Source organism: Lepisosteus oculatus, chromosome 17, assembly GCF_040954835.1.
Source record: "Lepisosteus oculatus isolate fLepOcu1 chromosome 17, fLepOcu1.hap2, whole genome shotgun sequence".
Classification (NCBI taxonomy): domain Eukaryota; kingdom Metazoa; phylum Chordata; class Actinopteri; order Semionotiformes; family Lepisosteidae; genus Lepisosteus; species Lepisosteus oculatus.
In genome coordinates this window covers 4,612,279-4,634,038 of record NC_090712.1, presented here as the reverse complement: position 1 = coordinate 4,634,038, position 21,760 = coordinate 4,612,279, and the positions used below count along the sequence as shown (strand labels likewise).

Below are 21,760 nucleotides of genomic sequence, written 5' to 3'. Positions count from 1 at the left end.
AAAATAAGAAGAAGAAAGACTGAAAAGATTAAAAAAAGAAGAAGAGAAGGGGACAAGAAAACCCGGTTTCCGAAGAGGGTTTGCTGGACTGCCGCTTGCGGGCGTTCCGTTTTCACTTGGTTTCAAGTCTGGAGAACAATAACCGTGAGCCTGCTGGCTTGCATCCTGACGCCACTTCCTTCTGACAACCAAGCCGACCTGCCAATGAACAGTCCAAACCCACCCCCGCCCCAGCTTCCCAACCTCCAGGCCTCCCTTCCTCCCGCTCCTGTAGGAGAGGGGGAAACACCGGACTGGGCTGGACGAATGGCCGCTCGGGCCCGGCGGGAGGAGGAGGTGGCGGTGTGGGGGAGGGTTAACACTAAGGCAGCGGCTCCTACCTCAGCCTCCTCTTGGCCAGACTTTTGGAGCAGATCCTCTCCATGCTGCTCTGCAGGTTGAGCAAGGCGGTGATTGCCTGCTTCAGGCACTCCTTGTCCTCTTCATCCTCGCTCTTCTCCTCTAGTTGCTGTGGGGACAAAGAGCAAGGGAAAAGGAGATCTGGGCAATCAGGAGAGTCCCACGAGGGGGACGACAAGCTCACATTAATCCCCTTCATGAAGAAGGCCTTAACAGCACACAGGAAAACACACTCTCCATTTCTGGCTGGTAATCACTCCCCCTGAAAGCCAACTGACTGACTTATGGAATTGTTACTCAGAGAACAGGGGAAGAAATTGGGTCAACTATCAAAGCAACTGGAATTAATAGTACTTTACCACATTCTAAGATTGTGAAGTCCATTGTGAAGTACAGGGAACTTATTCTGTCAAAAAATTACACTATATCCCACATTTCCACCTTTGTCCCTAGTTTAGACTCTGGAATTCTAGTATTCTTAGAAACATTGGTGGTATTCCGAGTGTTCATACCATGAAGTACTTTTCTTTAAAAAAGAATTACAAGACAACGAGAAACTGGGTAAAGTGGGAAATTACAAAAACTAAAACATTTTTTAATATTATTGATAAACACAAAGAAAATGTAACTTGGATTCACTTATGTTGAACATGAGATACAAATATTTCTCACAGTCACTCTAAACACGTGAGAAATACCTGTGAAAAATAACTTTTTATCACTTTAAACAACACATCTGTGAAACTGTAATACTGACTTTCTTTTTTATTAGAATTGTAAAATCAGTATGCAACGTCTGTTAGACACCAATAAGAAAAATAAATTATGTAAAAAAACTAGAAAGTACTGTACGTCATGTGGTTGTGTTCAGGATCTGCTATCAGCCAGGCACATATAAGGGGAATGCCAGTGTGCTCTGCAATAATTTCCTGGAATTATGAGTTTGAATAATACAAAAAAAGGTTTCTCCTTTACCAGTAAGGACCAGTATAAACTGCAATAGAGATTTCAGGCTTTTTTAAGACATACAAAAGATGCTTGTATTCCTAACCAATACACATCAAATATCCAAAATCAAGCAATTATGGTCACATGGTTACATACTCGTTACTTGTAAAGGCATTGACACCAATAAACTCATTTGTGATAAATATCAAATAAGCATCTGGATGAGAGCTGAGGTTCAAGTTACCAAGATTAAATATTTAAAATTAAATCAGAACAATCATACATAGGCTTGCGTTTCTTTAGTCTCTGATAAATAGCATATTTTATAGCTGTAGAGTCAACAAATGCATCAGTTTAAATTTGTTATTTTACTTAACCATGATTGACTTCTCTACCAAACAATACATTTATCAGGCTCTTTTTTACTGTCAGTTACCTCAGTTGAATCTAAATTACAGAAAAACATTTTTTGTACTTCAGAAGAGCCATTGTAATATTGATGCATTTAGAAAAAAATCCTAAATCCCATTCTTGCTATCTTTAAAAAAAAACTAACAGTATGTACGCCATACTGACAGACAGAAAGTGTTTACCTTGGAAGTAGAAAGTGAGTCATCCCTGATGCTGCTAAGTTCCAGTAAACCAACTGCTTTTTTGTTCTTTAGGTCACAATTTTTTTAGTGTGGGTAACAATGCAGAGGATAGCTGGCCTGACTGCTCCTCTGAGGTTGTGGTACTGAGAGCTACAGGCCACTGCGAACATCAGAAGACTGGTAGTGGTAACCACGGTAACCTGTCTGTGGTACTTACTACGCAAATGAAACCCATAAGGGTGACAATCACTCTACAGCACTATACAACTCCAGATGCCCTGATAAGGAGGGGTACACAGATACGTATATGTACACACACAGACAAACACTCTGGTTATAATTAAATAAATTGTTCCCCAGGCAATTAAGACAGGTGCTGGGAGAACACACCCAAAGTACAAGATGACGGCACAAAATCTGTTCAATAGGAAATTCATAGATTTAAAGTATGATAAAGATAATAATATATAAAACTGAAAGTTGCAACTTTAAAATTCAAAACTGTCATGATAACTGATAACCCAAATAATACAATATTTCTTGCTCCTTATTAAGTTTAGTTTTATGATGAAAGCCTTCAAAAACCCCCTTCACTATTCTAATACTTCTGATTCTTTTAGTTTCTTGCAAATGCTGTAATTAAACATGCAAATTAAGAAACTGAAATCAGTGAGCAAGAGGGCAGATAAGAACAACAACAATAATATTAATGTGCATTTTGATTATGCTTCTGGGGTTTAGGTAATGCTCAAGAATTGAAAGCAAACAGCTTAAAGGCTTAAATCTGCATTCCTTTAGATTTAAAAGGCCCATATGCAGTGTAGCGCACGAGTGAGGAGATAACAAGAGGCTCGTTGACGAGCCTGCTGCTGCACAGGTTTGACTTTGTTATTTTTTCAGTGCGACTTTTGTGGAAACAAGGGGAAGCAGAACGAAGCACCGAGTCAGCAGGCTTGGGGGCCTCTGCAATGATGTGACAGAAACCTCCTGCTCTCCCTGGAGGTTAATTAGCTAGGAGAACTGCAGCCTGGCTTGACGTACTTCAGGAGGGCACAAGGGAACAGCAGGGGAGTGGTGCCGAGAAAGAGCAGATTTCACCTGGCTTTCCACACGAGAGCCCACCTGCGCACCTTAATTATCATCAGACAGACAATATTTACAAGGAGAGAAAAGGAAGAGGGACTGAATCCTTTTTTTAGCAGTAGTAAACTGAAGAGCTAGGACACAAATATAACTGCATTAGGACTGGTGCTCTGCACACATGTACTGTAGCTAAAAGCATCTTAAACCTTTTACCAGTGGATCGGTCCTGCACATTACACTTTCAGTTAGAAGCCAAACACTAACATACTCAGAACAAAATGAGCCTCCTTTACATACAACGTGGATAGTCCATAGAAATAAAGCAATACCAGCAATACCATGCACTTACAAAATCATTTCTAAAGTGCTCGGCTCAAGCGCAAATTTAAAAGTTTTATAAATGTAACTACAAATAGTTCTTTTAAATTAAACAAAATTGAAATTGAATTGCATATATAATTTCAATATCATTGCCTCCATCTAGTTTTGCACCTTTCAAGCTTTCTTGGTTTTTAATAACCATTAAAGCAAGTTATGCTTGAACATGTTTCTTTACATTGCTGATTTTAATGTAAGACCTCTATATATCCAAATATAACTATATATCCATGTCAGCACCCTCACTGCGCGTAGCAGGGTCCCCAGCTGCCTGGGCTGGGGGAGGTCTCCTTTAGCTCACACGGTTGGTGCCCTGTTGCGTTACGCCAGAGACACGGGTTCGCGCCCCAGGTGTGGGGGCCGGAACGGGCGGCGGGGGGCACGACCCCGCGCGGAACCATGACTGACACAAAAGCATTCTATTTTCACTGGATTACAGGAAAAAAAACACTTGGCAACTCAGCACTCAACACTCAACACTCTTCCAATATATAAGTCTCTCAAGTCACCTGGTGGTCTTTGGACTTACCTTTAAAATCTCAAAGTAGTGCAGACAGTGGTAGACAGGTGTCAAGAGCAGTCTCGGAAGGACATACTGGACTGCTTCCTTAAAACCTTCACCTATAGACTGAGACAGAAAATAACCTGATGATGTAGGACACAGGTGCAAAGACTGTGCAGCAAGGTAAGCAACTTTTATATTTAAACTTTTTGTTGTTTTATGATGTTATACAAGAGACTTTCAGTGCTGCTGAAATTGTCTGGGTCTTCTTGCTTTTGTCCTCTGTGAGCTAATATTCATTTGAAATAACTTTTCTCAATTGAGGAGAATGTTTCCCCAAGATAACTGGCTCTGTTTCATGTGATTGAACTGGGGCACATTTAGTATTAATGACTTAAGCATTGGAAACCTGTGTAACACTGAAACAGTAATAACTTATTTAAAAAAAATACCCATGATATTCTGGGCTAAGCTTGATATCCTCAGCTGAAACACATAGGTGTTTTTACTAATATTGATGTTATATTAAGGTGTTTCAGCCATTTTACATTCAACAATGTATGAGTTAGAAACTACGTTTTGATTAAAGAAAATGTAATCTGTAATCAGTCTTTCTTGAGATCTGCAGAACACTGCTGTTGCTATGAACACGAATACAGCACGGTGCAAATATCACAGAGGGGTTTCATAGCTTCTCCCAACTAATAACTCAGTATTTTGATACCGTGAAATTGTGACAGGGAGAGTACAGCTGCCTACACATGGATTACATAGCAAGGCAATACAACTGAGCACTAAATAACCCAAATTTTATTATTTTATAGTTTATTATTTTCCATTTATTATTGTGTTAAAGAAGAATAATCTAACAATTATATGCAAAATTGCTTAAATATATTATCAGAAGAGCAGAAAAACAGATTTAACCAACCACTACTTGTCACAAATGATTGCCTCTTACATCCTTATTTGCATCATCTTGCATAAGCAATACATACATTTAATTAAACCCTTCTAAAAAAAACACGTCAGCTGGTCTAATTTCTCAGCAGATCAGGGCACAATGCACCTGGGCCTACCTGCAGATAGAAAGCGGCTCCTGGCTTTGACAGCTGACTGAGGAAGTGTTCATGGAAACCGAGACGGAGGATGTCCTGTGCATAGGATTCATATGGGTCGAAAGCCAGCTCCTGAAACAGCACATATTTCGAAAGTCTAGAGAAGAACAACTGGGCATATTCCCCCATCTTAAAAGGTTATATAATTCCATGTTCAATCCTGAATACTATGATGGGGCTTCATTCAAGTGTTTGAAATCATTGAATAGTTGGATTCTTGAGTGAAAACTAAGGACCAGACAGAGAACTGGAAGAACATTTTTACACAGAGGATTGTGTTTAACTAAAAGTTTCCTTTAAAAACAGATGGATGAGATCCTGAGTTGATACCTTGCTAGTTACACAATAAGTATACAGTATCAAAAGTATTCGCCCCCTTTGGAGTTTTTTCCCCTCATTTTGTCTTATGATATAGAATATCAAAGTATTTATTTGGGATTTTTTGCCATTGAGCAACATTAAACACTCTATAATGTCAAACTGAAAACAAAATTCTTCATATCCTCCTAAATTAACTATCAATACAAAACAGAAAATAAGTGATTGCAAATGTATTCACCCCCTTTTAATATGACACACCTAAATTGTCTCTGGTGCTACCGAATGTCTTTAGAAGTCACAGAATTTGTTGAATGGAGTCCACCTGTGTGCAATTAGAGTGTTTCACATGCGTTCAGGATAAATACACCTGCCTCTGGGAGGTCCCACGGTTAATTAGTACAGGTCCCTACAAAACTACATCATGCAGACAAAAGAATTTTCAAAGTAAATCTGGGGTAGGGTTATTGATAGCACCAATCAGGGGAAGGGTATAGAAAATTTCAAAAGTATTACATATCCCCCCAAACACATGAAAGACTTTTATAAAGAAAGGTAGAGAATATGGCACAACTGTGAAACTGTGAAGAACAGGAAAGTATCCAGCCTTGAAGAGCACTAGCCAGGGAGGCCACGGCAGCCATAGTGCACCAGTACGCTCACCACACATCGGCTAACAGTCGGGAGGAGAACACAGTAACGAAGCCAATTCATAGATGGGGACTATTAGGAGGCCACGATTGGTAAAGGCCAATTGAAAATTTGGCCAGGACATTGGAGTAGCACCCTACTCTTTTCGAGAAGCACCCTGGGATTTTAAATAACCAGAGAGTCAGGACCCCGGTTTTACGTCTCATCCAAAGGACGGCACCTTTTTACGGTATAGTGTCCCCGTCACTATACTGGTGCATTAGGACCCACATAGACCGCAGAATGCGCGCCCCCTGCTGGCCCTACTAACACTACTTCCAGCAGCAACCTTAGTTTTTTCCCAGGAGGTCTCCTATTCAGGTACTGATCAGGCTCACACCTGCTGAGCTACAGTGGGTTGCTAGTTATGAGCTGCAGGGTGATATGGATGCTGGATAACAAAGCTCAGGTCTTACTGGAATTTGAACCCACAACCATGGTCAGTAGTACAGAGTCTTACCCTGTTACTCTATAGACTCACATTCGGACACTTAGTAGTGTCCTCTAAGTGTCTGCCTCTCACCTCAGCCAGGTCTTCAAAGCAGCTCCCTACTAATGGGTGAGGACTCCCCTCATCCGTCATCTCCACTGTATCCTCTATCAGGCCCAGCAGCTTCAAGGTGAGCTCATGGATATCCACAATACGGCTGAAGATGTTCTCCACATCCTGATAGAGAGTTCAAGGCAGAAGGATGAAGTGACACTGTCATGATGTCACTGTAATAAAACTAATTTTGCACATACAATTTACAAACTGATTTTTTGGCAGCTTTTGAATTTAAGTTCAAAAGCTGCCAAAAAATGTAAAAAAAAAAATTTAAAAAAGTTTTGTTTCCAGGTAACATAAAAAAAAATACAACCCCCCCCCAAAATTAATAATATAAAAACATAACCTATTCCCTTTCAGTTGTGTAGCACACATGTTAACAGCTCATTCCGTCTCATACCATCCTTTCAACAGCAATGAAGGGGATAGAGGAACAAGCTGACCTACATGTAGGGAGAACAGCTTGGTGTTGGAGACAAAGGGCTCCCTGAAGACTTTGATGATGAGGTTGAGGTCCCTGAGGTACTGGCGCACCTCAGCCATGAAGGTCTTGACCAGATCATAGTAGGACTGCTCCCCGGACACAGAGGGTTCCTCGTCCATCAGTGGGAACCCACTGATGTCCTCCTCATCCTGGTGGAACATGTCCATCAACACCTGGAGGAATGGGAGAATCAGCTTCACATACTGCAGCACTATATTTGCCTCCTAGTTTAACATCTATATGACTTAGTGAGGACTGGAAAACCAAACTCAACCTTACTGATTCAAAACATAAGACAAGATCATGACCTTCATCAGTCTGTGAGAAGATGAATAATCCCAAACAGATACTTCAAATAATATCTTGAATACTCCCACTAACATAGCATCTAACACAAAACACAGAAACTCACCAGAAAAATACAGAGCATTGCCTCACTTTTCAGGTTTAACATGGAAAATGATATTTCGACCATCAGGTCTTAATCACTGGACACTTTCTGAACACGTTTTGCCAATTTCCCATTATAAAATGATATACCACAGAAGGAAGTTCAGTCTATTGACAAAACACAGAAAAGTAAATGCTTCCATGGAAACACCTTTATTTCAGGTTCATTCTAAAAATATATTTTCCTTGGAAGTGTTGTTATATTATTTACATATTAAACTTGATTTGAATGGGAAGATTCCATATCATCTCTGCTATGGACAGGCACAAACATGTCAAAACATCCAAGAGCATCTTTCAAGAAGTTAGAAAGAATTCTGTTCAGTGTGGCAATTTTCAAACATTACATAACCCAAAGGTCAAATATCCATTGCTGAGCAGATATGGTGTCTAATTCATTCGGACACTTAACCCTTGAGAAAATGCCAATCTGCATATTCAGCTATCCACTTGTATAATAGGTGAATATCTGATGTATACCTATAATACTTTATTTCACTATGTTCTGTAGAGATCTAGGATGTCGGAAAGTTCCGGCTTTTTGCTCACATGGCTTTTGCGGTAACAGGCGACTGATGAATTTGAAAGAAACCTTTTTTTGCTTTTCACTGGTCCACATGTACTGCACATGTGCAATGAGAACAAAGACAACAAGATCATCTGCTGTGTAGGGAGACATGCTGTTTGAGAATTACTAAAATCACACAGAACACCCCATGCTTTGGTGAGATAAAAGAAAGTGGAGAATCTGGATGTGTGAGAGTTTTCTAAGAAGAGAATTTATCAAGGCTTGTTAAAGAGGTTCTCACTTCAGCATGACACCAGCCTACATTTCAGCTGATCAGCAGCAGTTTTCTACTAAGCACCCATTAACTTTGATGTGACCCTGTGCTCATCTCCCTGAGGCAAATGCAGATCAGAGCATGTGGAAGGGCGCTACAGGAGGTGAGGCTGCAAGATAACACCAGTACAAGCTTGACTGACCAGAGGATACTCAATAAATGGCCCTGAAAAAAGGTGACGCAAACCCTTTTAAGGGCACTCAAAACCGCAACATTGACCTAATTCTGATTTCCTTGTATCAGATAACTATAGCACTATTTATAGGTACCGTATATTCAGCATTAAAACTGTGCAAGTGTATTTTCATACCGTAAGGCAAAAGGTGCCTGAATAAACTTGCTCCTCTTACCTTATCTGCACACATTGCCACCTTGATGTCCTGCTGGGAGACTTCATAGTGACGGATGTTTCGGACGTAATTCCCTGCCAGCTTCAGGATGTCCGCTGAAATGTATTCTAATACTGCTACAATGTAAACTGAAACTTGATGGTCAATCTTATATCCCAGAACCTCCTAGGAATTGAAAAGAAAAATAAAACAATCAAGTGAACTGAACTGAATGACACTCATGTTGAACTCTAGAAGACCATAGAGACTAGTTGTACTGTAGTGTAGCAAAGCACATTCTACTGTTCATTTAGAAAAATATAATTGTTTTTTCTAAGAACAAGTGCCAAACTGGAACAAACAGATACTACAGAATGCCTCACAAAGCAAAAGCAAACAAAAATCACAAAAGTGGCAAAGACGTTTGCTGTACTGTAAGTAGCATGAACCTTCAACACAACGCCTTGTAGGTACTGCTGGAGAATTGTCTGTGCAAGAACACTGGCTCCCTCTTATGTGCTAGACCAGTACTGCACTCTTCGTGGTACCAGTGTAAGGACTTATTAAAGTACATAAGAACAGTCACAAATGAGAAAAGGCCATCTAGCCCATGTGGTAGTCAGCAGCTAAATTCATTGAAACATTTACTCTAGTTATGTCTTAAAAGATCCCACAGTATTGGCTTCAACAACATTGCAGGATAGTTTGTTCCCTATTCCTTCAACATTATGTATAAAGAAGCACTTTGTGTTTATGGCTTTAAATGCACTTTAAAAGGTTAGTCCCCGCTTGTGTGTCACAGAAAGTATTTGCCCACCTTTAGCAGAGGGTGAATTTTATCTACAGGCAGGGCTAAAGGGTTCCTCCGTTTTCTCTTTTCAATAGCTGCCTGGGCATCTGCTATGGCCCACTTGTCGATGGGATGAGGAAAACTCTTCTGCACACGTTCCTGAAATTCACATTGACAAAAACATTTTTATATTATGGATGATGAATTTACAATGTCTTTATGAAATCTACATGTAGAGCTGCTCAAACAAAATATAATCAGAATCATTTAAGCTGACTAAGAGTTTTTCAAGTGAAACCAACTGCATTAATGTGCCTACCACTAACTCAATAACTGGTTCAGAATTAAACCAAATAAAAGTAATAAAAGAATACAAAATACAAGATGTGTGCATGTTGGAAAACAAGCATTTTGCCTTAAGTATATTATAAATGTAAACTCTGTTTGACTCTGAACACAAGTACAGTCAGGAGTTACACACTGCTTTTCATTATGACACACACAACAGTACACACTACACTAGAAAACACATCACCAGTAACACTGGATGAACACGGGGCACTAGGAACAAGTATGTTACAAGAAAATAAGCTAATAACTAATAAAAACAATAATAACAACAAGCTAATAGCATTCTGATAAAGTGAAGGCTAGACGAAAGTGAGTTTGTACAGACATGGTTAATTGTAACTGTGCTGTTACAGATTTACCATGCCCAGTGGTGAACCCCTTAACCACAGTGCACCTTCATAATTGGCATGTTCCTTCTGACGGCATTAAAAAACAGAACAAAACAAGTATAAAAACAACACAGAACACTTAATCAGGTATCAGAAATTAAAACTCAGCTTTCCTTTGGGCTTTAATTCGGTATAAGTTGTCTCAGACCCCACTGGGGCTGCCACCCTGTCACTAACTCCTCCCTCTGCCCTGACTGTCAGGCTGACAAGTCTCTCTAGTCCGTTACCTCACACTGTTCCTCCTACTCCCATGCCCCATTAGAAGTCATTCCAAGGTCAAGAGCATGGAAACACCAGTGGCAATGTGAGATATTAGATGCATCATTCAGGCTTTTATAGAACACATGAACACTCACAAATCTATGTTTGATTAAATATAACCCACAGAGATCTAGAAAATGAGGAGAAATTATCCAGAGTGACATACATGTACAGCTAGTCATTTTGTTGGAACAATTTGGGTGAAGTACCTTGCTCAAGTGTACAACAGCAGTCTCTCATCTGGGTTTTTAATCCACAACCTTCCAGTTAAGAGTCCAGAACCCTAACTGCCACTGAATACTCAAACTGTTTCCCCTCTCAAACCACACAGAAAATCAATTAGTTGTCAAGACTTGTGCAACACACGTTCCGTTTGTGAGACAATTCTCTCGGCATTCTCCAGCTCTCCTAAAAGAATATGTAACTTGCGTGCTAAAGCAACAATAACTGAACAACATACAAAAACCACAAAAAAGCACAAAGCCAAAATCCTTTCAGATTTAGCCACTGAAAAAAATATATATTTTCTGAAATTAAAGATGAGGAAGTACAGCTCCCTCCCTGCTTCAGAAAGGCAGTAATGCATTTAAAATGCCATATGCTCTTGCAGTAGAGATGAAACATGTAACTTGGAACACCTTCCCAGAGAGAAAAGACAATGACGATATACCATAACAAATTCATGGTTGTCAGGCTAAATTAAACAAGCAATTATTGCATTATTTTGTGTTATATCTTTAATTGTATTCCCCTTTGAAATACAATTTCTAAATTCTGATAGTACACAGTTCTTCATAGGAATGAAGAACCATTGATTTCCTGGCACTGATGACATCTGGATTCGAAAGTCCGTAAAGTGTACTGTGGCAGTGGCATAGCCAGGATTTTGTATTTGGTGTGGGATGGACACATATGGGAGTGGCATTTTTAAATTATATTATTTGCCTTCTAAAATAGGACACACTACTAAAAGGTGCACAACTCTTCTTCTCTGCTCCAGTTGTGCGATTAACCTGTTTTCCACCGTGAGCGAGATGGAACTGACGTGCAAGCGGATTGGATTGGCGCGGAACTTGTATTCACACCAGACGAGACTCTGAAGTGCATTCTGCACAAGGAAAGGGGCTCAAACACCTTATTTCTCACTGTATTTTGTCATATTTTGATAACTTTTTGAAGAGCTTTGGTGTCGTCACGTCCCTGAGCCACAATCTTGCACAGCTGTCACTGAGCTGCATGAGAATGATCTAGAACAGTGGTTCTCAAACTGAGGCACAGGTACAACTGGTGGTACGCAGAGCGCCACCATGTGGTATGTCAGATGACCCTGGAAATTTGTTGTGTGCACTGACAAATTGGGAATTAAAAATTGAATCATTAAAAATTGTCAATTTTTCATCTGTAATATACTTAATTGGTTTCAGAAAGACGGGTTTTTATATTTTCTATTTTAATAAAATTAGTTTGTGTGTCACATATGCAGCCTACGTACTTAGCTATGTCCATACAGCACGTGCTAATCCTTGAGTGGACACACGGGCTACTATGTATAAACCATTGTATAGGAATGCGTGCTACGCACCTAAGTGACCAATTGTATTAAAATAAGTTATCTTTAGCAAATAGGGAGGTAAGACAATGTGTGTGATATTGGAACACTGCCAATCTTGTAAGCACAGGGAAGCGTGATAATAACAAGAAAATATTTGGGACTGTTCTAGGTTAATTACTTTGAGAAAAATACGCTTAGCATCTCTGTGTGTTTCACTCCCATGAGCGTGAAGTAAAACCTCTTTTAACTTCTGAGACAGACTCCTGACTGTCTTTTAAGGTGAAACGGGGGAAACATGATAGAACATGAATACCTCGATTATACATCGGCCACAGACACTAGCTCTGCTGCTGAACCGGACACAGACAGCACTGCCATTGTTAGCAAGCATCAGTAAATGGCTACAAGGCAGTACGATCCAATTTATCATAATCCAAATGATCATTAAAGTGCTCAGTGCTATTTTTATTATATGTGTGTGTGAGTGTGTGTCTGCGCACGCGCTCATGTTGGTCATTGAGATTTTCTGTGGTTCCTATGAAAAGATGACTTGTAGGTGATACTTTGATGCTTTTTTTGATCAGTGATGGTTCTTGATCCACAAAGTTTGAGAACCAGTGATCTAGAACAATCTGCCGCATATTCGCCCACACCAACCATTTACAATATAAGCTTTACGTACACTCATACAAATACATTTAAGACACGTCGTAATTCTTTCCTATGTTTATATTTTCTTTAGCTCGCAAATTTAAAGCAATATGGGAATTCAGGTAACGTCTGAAATGGAGTGGCAAAGCCATATTTAGGGGTGGCAATGGAGCTACCCTCTAGCTACAACTCTGCTTCCAGGCCTGCTGGAGTCTGCATTCTGTCCAACAAAAGCTGGAACACCAAACTGTTAAGTGGATGGGCTTACTGCAGCCCAGGTAGTGGGCGCAAGGGATGCATATGTGTTCAGTGAAACAGAAGCAATCAAACAGAAAAGTATGCAGGAATGAAGCAGTGCCACGTGGCCCTCCTCTGCAGAACTCACCTCCACATCCTGCACAGTGCGTGGCTGAGCCTGGCAAAGCATGCTGAGTAACAGCAGGATGAGCTCCTCGATGTACTGCAAGGCATCCTCCTTCGAGGAGAGATTGGGGTGGACCTGATTCAACACCTAGCACAAGGAAACAGTGAGAAAAGAGTGAGGACAGCTGTGGCTTTAAGGTCCTGCTTATATTAGTGACTCGCAAGGTCCAGTCTCAGAGAGCCACTAATAGTCTAGGTCCTTCTAATCCAGCCATCATGTGAGCATTGATTATTAAATCTTTAAATCTATGCATTTGCATATTCCGAAACCTTAAACAGTTATGGAAATAACTCATGGTGCTACAAGATAGTGTCGTTTTTTTCTGAGAATAGAAAAATCTGAACTTGTAGTGCAGTCAGATGTTTTCCTAATACCTGAGCTTACCATTTTAAATTACATCAAAATTTGCTACTGGCCTCAATCACCACTTTTTTCAGCTTTAACCATTGAGGATTTGAAGAGTTCTGAGAGAAGGAATAAGCACTGTTGCTTTAGTAGGTATGGAGATGCATCACTTGAATCTTCCTGCTGTTTCAGTTGTGACTTGTCACTCTAATTAATGTATACTGTGCTTCTTGTTCACTTTCTGCCTACCCAACCAATTGTTTCAGTGAAAAAGTTTTCCAAAAATCTTGCATTCCCATACAACCCTTCAGGAACGTAACATGAAGGTTTATTCCATTCTGAAAGGAAAAGAACAAGGATACAATGCTTCAGCTGTGAAGCCTTCTTCAGGTGTTGACAGCCTACACATGCTGACGCAGCTAACTGCTTGAACGGCTTCAACTCTTCAGAAAATGCTGCTATACACAGCACATAGTAAATGCTCTTATCATTATTAGAAAGCAAATGCAGACTGTTTTCCCAGATGGCACCTTTTTACTTCTATGATTCTCCGCTGCACTGAATATTTCCACATCTAACATACAAGAAAAAAAATCAGCTTCTTGGAACAAAACCTGGAACTGCAAGAAGCAACAATGCTCAATTCGCAATTTTGCCAAATTCTCGCAGACAGAGCATGAATAAGCAAGAAACCTCTTTTTGTACGGAGTATTTCTGTTATATTTGGCAGAAGTTCAAGAGCCAGACAGGATCATCATAAAGTTTCAGCTTTATCAGCACAAGCTTCTCCTGCTACAGCATGGCCATTCACAAGACCCCAGGCCTCATTAGGAACAGGAATGAGGTTTTGGTGACAACACTGATACAAGCCCTGTTACAAGTACTTCTGAAAGAAAGAGACAGAAAAACAGCTCTGACAGACAAGTCTCAGCAATGGTCAGCATGATGCACTTACAAAGAGTTACCTGGGAAACAGAGTCTGCAGAGATTTGGAACTCTGTCAGTGAAGGCCACATTGTATAAACTCTGATGTAACAGTACTGTACAATTGCTGCTGATTTTCATCATAACAATGCTCTGTAAACCGATGCTGGCATCTTATTCTGGTTCATCTCACTGTGAAGTCAAGTGGCTTCTGTAACTTCAAAAGCTGCGATTTTTTGTCAAAGATAGTTCAGCAGTGTTTTCAGGTAAAGAAAGCAAGACAATTCTAGTCCTGAGCACTATAAAGGTTTTTAGGATTCTTTCCACCTAAGACCTTAATTTTCAAAGTGAACTATTTTACTGAACTACCTGGCCGATGAAACGTCTGAGCACAGTTCACAAGTGGAAAATGCCTATAAATCCTGCGGTGTTACTTGAAATGCCATATTGTTTTAAATTTACCAACTAAAGAAAACAAACAATGGAAAGAATCACAACCAGAGTAGTGGGCTAGGGATAATCACTTCACCAGACAGACATGCAGCAATTCTGCATACAATTCAAGATATTTAGTAGACTATAATAATAATAATAATAATAATAATAATAATTGCTTACACTTATATAGCGCTTTCCTGGACACTCCACTCAAAGTGCTTTACAGGTAATGGGGATCCCCTCCACCACCACCAGTGTGCAGCCCCACCTGGATGATGCGACGGCAGCCATAGTGCGCCAGAACGCTCACCACACATCAGCTACCAGTGGGGAGGAGAGCAGAATAATGTAGCCAATTCATAGATGGGGATTATTAGGATGCCATGATTGGTAAGGGACAATGGGAAATTTGGCCAGGACGCCGGCGTTAGACCCCTAATCTTTTCGAGAAACGCCCTGGGATTTTTAATGACCACAGAAAGTCAGGACCTCGGTTTTACGTCTCATCCGAAGGACGGCGCCTGTTTACAGTATAGTGTCCCCGTCACTATACTGGGGCATTAGGATCCACATGGACCGCAGGGTGAGCGCCCCCTGCTGGCCCCACTAACACCTCTTCCAGCAGCAATCTCGGTTTTTCCCAGAAGGTCTCCGATCCAGGTACTGACCAGGCTCACACCTGCTTAGCTTCAGTGGGTTACCAGTTGTGAGTTGCAGGGTGATATGGCTGCTGGCTCAGACTAGAATAAATCCGACACACGGAACAGTGTGTAGAGTACAACTTGCCAAGTCACACTGCAGTTGGTGCGTCACTAGTGCATTCCAGAAGACAGAGGGGGTCTTGGATTGTTAAAGTTACTAACAAGTGGCTAAACATGTCGTGTTGAACTGTGCTCCCTTTATTTTGATTTACATGTTTGGAGTGACTGATTTTTATCTGAGCAGATGACAGTCAAAATATAAGATTAATCTCCTGTATGTATTTGTCGGGTAGTGGACATTCTTTCAGACATACAGTACTATGATCCCCTGGTAAATTTGTCCTGGTCTTATTTGACTGCCAAAAAGCAAGTGCCTGAGAAACCACAGCTCTCTGCTCATCACTCATAAATGCAGTTTCATCGCTAAATATCACAGGGCATAAGTGGTCTACATCCATAATGAATGTGGCCACTTTAGCTAATGCTGACAGGGCTTCTCCAGCCCTGCTCTAAACATCCTGATGCTGTCTCTGCAGCTGGACCATAGCAGCCCATGCTGTAAGGAGCACCAAGGCCTTCAATAGCTCACAGTCTGACTGTCAGTCATAGGACAGGTCAATCAGAAATCCTGCAGGAGCTCAGAACAAAGCACTTTTTCTTTGTGGCCATTCACAATATCATAATGTTCTTTTCTACCTTTTAAGTTGGCTGATACCATAGTACACAGTAAAAAGCAAAAGAGACAGTAGTTTAGAGTCATTATTAAAATATTAAGGGGAAAATGTCAAAACAGAAAGAATGAAAGCAAGGGGATTTTATTATAGAAAATATTCGCTTATCAGCCGATTCGGTTTAATGTTTAATCAGACACCACTGATAAGAATATATTATAAAAATCATATTATATATTCATGGATGGCAAAAAAAGTCATTAAGTAGATGCTTGTGATGTGATAACAGATAGCAAGGCAGAGTCCAGTTCCTCCTTCAAAATATAAATGGATGTTTCCCTGAGGGTCACAGCAACAACACCGAAGTTAACAGACAGAAGCTGAGTGCTGTTGTAGGATAAAAACTAAAACAGCTGTTCCGGACAACCGGTCACACTGCCAAACAAGCTTTGCTCCACACCAAGACATGGGAACAGACAGTCAAGAACAGGAAAACCAAGGCAGCAGATCCTGGTACACCACTGTCACAAACACTGAAATCCAGGCATCCAGTCACAGTATCTTCAAGGAGTGCCAAACGCCACTAAAAAACGCAAAAAGAGAAGTGATGGCTGTTGAAGACTTTGGAAACAAAACTAAGTGCAGGACCAAATCAATGATTCTGCTTTCAACACAAGGTTGCTGAGTACAGTACCCTGGATCGTTTCAAGAAACATCTGGATGATATCCTTAGATCACTTAGCTACCAGCATCCAAAAGAGTTAGATGGGCAAAAAGGCCTGCTCTCATTTGCAACCATTCTTATACAACAGACGTCTCCTAACAGGTTATGAGGCAGTGTTGTGAATACAGACTCCACAGGATCTTACAAAATAATGAGAGCCATGAGGATCCTGGACCAACAGGTAAAACAAACAGGAAGAGAGTAAATGCCAAAACAGGTCTCCTTCTTTGCCCTCATGGCCAAGGAAAACACTTTTATACTTTGTGTAGATTCCTGTTGAAGTCTTAAGTGAGTAGACCCTTCTAAGCCTCTGTTTACTTCATTCCCAGGGCTGTGGAAGACCAAAAAACAGGAAAAGCCGCAGGCCTGTCGCTTTTACTTTTAAGCTTTGGCAAGAAATGCTATTATTTCCAGCCTGTGGTGCTCCACAAGAATTTGGATGGGTTTTTCCAATTTATTTACTGGTTTGAAAATATTTACATTAGAATAAACAATCTTTTTCTTTTTAAAAGCTCTTTTTTTCATTCTCCCTCCCAGGCTAACATGCCACAGCTGTGGAGAAGCTTGACAGAATGTCAACTTGTCACAAGATGCAATGAACATTCTGAAATGTTTGCAGTGTCCTGAGGCACAGATGTGCCCTTGTGAACTACACTCTACGCATTGTCAGATTGATTGTGAAAAGCTCTAACTTAAGATATTCCTTCAACCGGGAAACGCAGACACTGTCCATTCAGCGGTGAACATGAACAAGAAAATTGCAAAGTTGCTTACCAGTTTCTTAAATCTACCTAAAACAGTGTATTGCTTTTTTTCAAAAAGCCATTTAACTTATCTTTTATGGATTCTACGTATTTACTGTTCAGGAGAGAATTTACCCTGCAAACATTCTTTAAGATATTAATATTGCTGAAACACGTGGGAAGTTTTCAGTGTTATAGTGTAGGGTAGGGTATCCATCTACACTAGTTATTTTCTACCTCACACTACATTTACAGCATTTTTTATTTTTTTCTTTAGAGAAAAAAATGTAGCAATTTAAAATGCCCTTCTAGGTATGCTGAAATCTTTTTGTGATGCTTAAAAACACTGGTGTTTTTTTTCTTGGGGAAGTAACTACAGGATAACACATAGTGCTAAGCATTTTTGAACGACGGCTAATATCATCTCAAAGGGATACCCCTTCATGAAACAACTGTGGGCTAAACCAGTGAGCTCCGTCACCTCATTTTCCCTGTAACCCAATGTAAAGAGATGTTCCAAATGCTGACCATTTTCAATTGCTTTTTTTGGAAGCTACAACAAAGGTGAAATTATTAACCAGTCAAAGAGACAACCCTGAAGCCACATGTCAAGAGCACAGGGGACAAGTGTGAAAATTAAATATGATAACAAGCTAACTCAGCCAACTTCTTGCATATTTTGAAACCCATCTGAAACCCATTTTGAAGCATCAGCACAGGGAATGTGGAGAAAGAGCATCTCGCTTTGTTCTACTGTGCCAGCACAGTATATACCCTATTTCACATAAAAGATCTGCCTAGATGTTTTTAAGAGATGATCTAACAAAGTGGTATTTTTAAATAAGTCGATAATACATTTTCATAAGGCATGTACATGGTTTTATTTTGATAAAAAATGATGCAAAACAATTTCTGCTTTGAAATTATCTGGAAATGTATAAACAATGCTATAACAAAATCCCCAAATAAAGTGACAAGGAACCGTTTCTTATTAAGAGATTGCTGTCTGAGGCTTTCAATGAGAGTCATCTTTTGGTCTCTTTACCTAAAAAAAGAAAGCCATAAAAAAAAATCACAGCAGCCCATCATACTGAATCATTAACAGCAAAATACTGTGCAGAGAGCATGCAGGTTTTCATGGAGAGGAGCCTCAATGATTCACATTGTGGAACATTCTAAACTGGGAACTAGAGATGACAGCAGTTATGGGATTATAGCCACAGAGGCCTCTTTCAGACAGATCTACTTGGGAGCCTGGGGCTAAATTAAGAGCCATATTGCCACCATGCCACAACATCTGAAAGGCTGGGTCCATAACTAGAGCCAGTCACCAATAATGAGCAGACTGGTCACAATGACCTAAACCTCAATGAGAAGTGCTGACGCTGCTGTTGTTCACATGGCCGATGCACTGACTGATTACTTGACTTGCCAGAGCGACCAAACCCAAGTAAATCAGACTGGTGAAGAATTATCACGAAACTTAAGCACACCACATTTTTAAATCAAACCCAGCTTAAGATAGAAACATTTTAGGAGGTGAATCAAAAATTCCCTAGTAAGTCTCAGTCACTAGAGAGCACTACTCCAAAGGGATCCGGCTGGGCCGAACCTGAAACTCACTGGAGCCACACAGTTCCTTCAAATGGTGCTACACACACCCTGCTGCTGGAGAGGTTTCATCCTTTAGACAACAACCCAGCCTACATCACAGGGTGCCCACCTGCAGCAGTCCACCACATATTGTTGAAGGAGCGAGGAAGAGATGCAAAGGGCTGTTTGCACTCTTCCCAAGGAGAACATTAACCACACACATTCAATGTAAGGCATTCCAGGCACGTCATGAAGGCTGGGAATTTTTAGAACAGTAAAAAAGGAGTTTTCCATAGTAACAATTCAGTAAAATACTGGTAGAAAAGGTCATTTATATGCCTCACAAAGTCCTTGGGGCATTCCAGTACTTTACTAATTTATCAAATCCCTAAGAGAATCAACCTCAAAACCCTACCACTTAACGTCTTCACTAAACCGGCTAGAAACCCAAGATAACAGGAAGACACATTACATTTAGACTTTTGAAAAGTGCCTGTAAAAACAGACATTTTGATTTTACATTAAACATGTGCATCTTGTTCTGAAAAACAAAACGGTGCAGTAGATGTCATGAGATGATATATAACGCATGTAAAACTACCAAAGAAATAGGGATACAGCTTTAAAAAAAGGTACACGCATACAAAAATACAAGTTACATTTGTCAAACAATTAACTTTCGAATTACGGCCTCCCTCACAGTTCCTAGACATTCTGATAATTGCCATTGTAAACATAAGACCTTCCAGCCGTTCAGTAAAAAAAAAAAGAACTGGGTGGGAGTAAATTGCCAGGGTGCCACAATAACTCAAATACAGGGGATACAAGAGGGCCAGCGTCTACGTCTGGCCACTCAATGAGGAGGTATTTCCCGAAGGAAGAGGGAACCAAAAAAAAGCTGCTCCAATTCTGATGCCCCGCCATGGAGGGGCCTTTGGTGAGCGACCACGGGCTGCAACAGCAGCACCTTCAATCCAGATCACGAGAGGCAACAGCGGCTGTGGACTTTAACATGTCTCCATAGCTATTACTGAAAAGCAGGCTGCCTGGGTGGAGACACTGGTAATGCATGCTAGACTCACCCAAAGATATGTGTGGAATTTCATTCTCAGGAACTGCAGCCAGTGCAGGCCTGCAGAGCAATGTACATGCACAGAGAGAGAGGACAGATGAAGTAGCATGAAATTAAAGAGAAGTTTTGTAATAACAGCCCCAGGGATGCACTCAACAATTACAACTACTGTAAATTATGCTGATATCTCATTTGAGTGAGGGATTATAAACTATAAAATGCTTTTAATTCTATGCCGAGGTCCCAACGGCACAATCCACAGCATGAAATGAGAGTGAAAGACATTAAATGTCCACTCATGGCATATCAGAATATCACTTTGTGTATGCGGTTCCTGGTACAGTATTTTCACGTCACAAATAAATGCACAGTCTGTTTGGATTTCCTATCTGGTACCAGATAAAAACACAATGAATCTGAAAATACTAATGCATGCTTTCCACTATTTCTTTAGTGGCACTATTTCTTTATAGACGTTCACATCAGTAAAAACAGAAAATAAATCATATCTAGTCAGTGATTATTTGGTAGCACAAAAGGGGCACTCCACATAGAGGTCACAATATGTGTGGTCTCTTGTCAGCAGTAATACATTAACCTTTACTGTGCAGCTCTGTATACTGCTGTGCTATTTAACTGTAATACACAATTCCACAGCTGTCCTGCTTGCAAAATCTACTAAACAAGCATTTTTGCCTGTACTACACAGCTGGTGCTTGTAATTCTTTTCCATTAATTCAAAACACTAAAAAATAAAATGCAACACTTCTTTGTGGTGCATGGTTAAAGAGTAGACAACAATTCCATTCTAATTTTAATAAAATCTAAAAAACTATTTTTAGCATAAAAGTATATTCCAAAAAAAAAAAACAACTCTTCCAAGTTTTCTGCAAGGTGCTCTTGAGGAAAAAAAAATTTTGCTTTTTCCTGGACATGCACTAAATGCTTTACATTTCTCCCAAATTGAAACTGACCAGCACATATAAATAAGTACCCTCAATATCCTCTCAAGGAGGTTTTTAATTAAAATTAAAATCAATAAGGTACGAGGGGTGTTCCTAATGTGCATAATTCAGTCATGTACAAAATGGGCCTGCCATCAGGCTTTGAAGTATTTACATCACTCTGAGGCTTGTTGACACAGCTTGAGCTGCATATGGACACTGGGAGACAATATTCTTCTTAAAATATGGCAAAACAAACAAACTGATTAGACCCTGGATTCCTATGGGCCGCAGACAGCGTTCTCTGGAGCAAGCCCATCACAGGACACTGCCTGACTAACCCAAGGCACTCAGCTCCATTCCACACATAGTTGTGGCTGATAAAGCATTGCTGTGGCATTTTCAGCATTTGCCAGCACTGCCCACACATCAGCACACAGAAGTCCTTCAGGATTCAGGTGAGCAAACGGGAATGGTACGCGCAGATAGGGGGAGGGAAAACACGG

General features: G+C 40.3%; 1 protein-coding gene across 5 annotated transcripts in view; it reads right to left on the bottom strand.

The window, feature by feature from the left end:
- LOC102692301 (son of sevenless homolog 1) overlaps positions 1–21,760 on the bottom strand; it is a 57,034-nt gene that overhangs the window by 23,633 nt on the left and 11,641 nt on the right. For all 5 annotated transcript variants that reach the window (XM_015362578.2, XM_069179801.1, XM_015362579.2 and 2 more), the window contains exons 3-10: positions 13,061–13,186; positions 9,499–9,630; positions 8,703–8,867; positions 7,024–7,233; positions 6,553–6,696; positions 4,983–5,093; positions 3,931–4,029; positions 381–508 (exon numbers count right to left, since the gene is read on the bottom strand). In XM_015362578.2, coding sequence (XP_015218064.1) covers positions 381–508; positions 3,931–4,029; positions 4,983–5,093; positions 6,553–6,696; positions 7,024–7,233; positions 8,703–8,867; positions 9,499–9,630; positions 13,061–13,186 — 1,115 coding nt within the window. The remainder of the gene's footprint in view (positions 1–380; positions 509–3,930; positions 4,030–4,982; positions 5,094–6,552; positions 6,697–7,023; positions 7,234–8,702; positions 8,868–9,498; positions 9,631–13,060; positions 13,187–21,760) is intronic.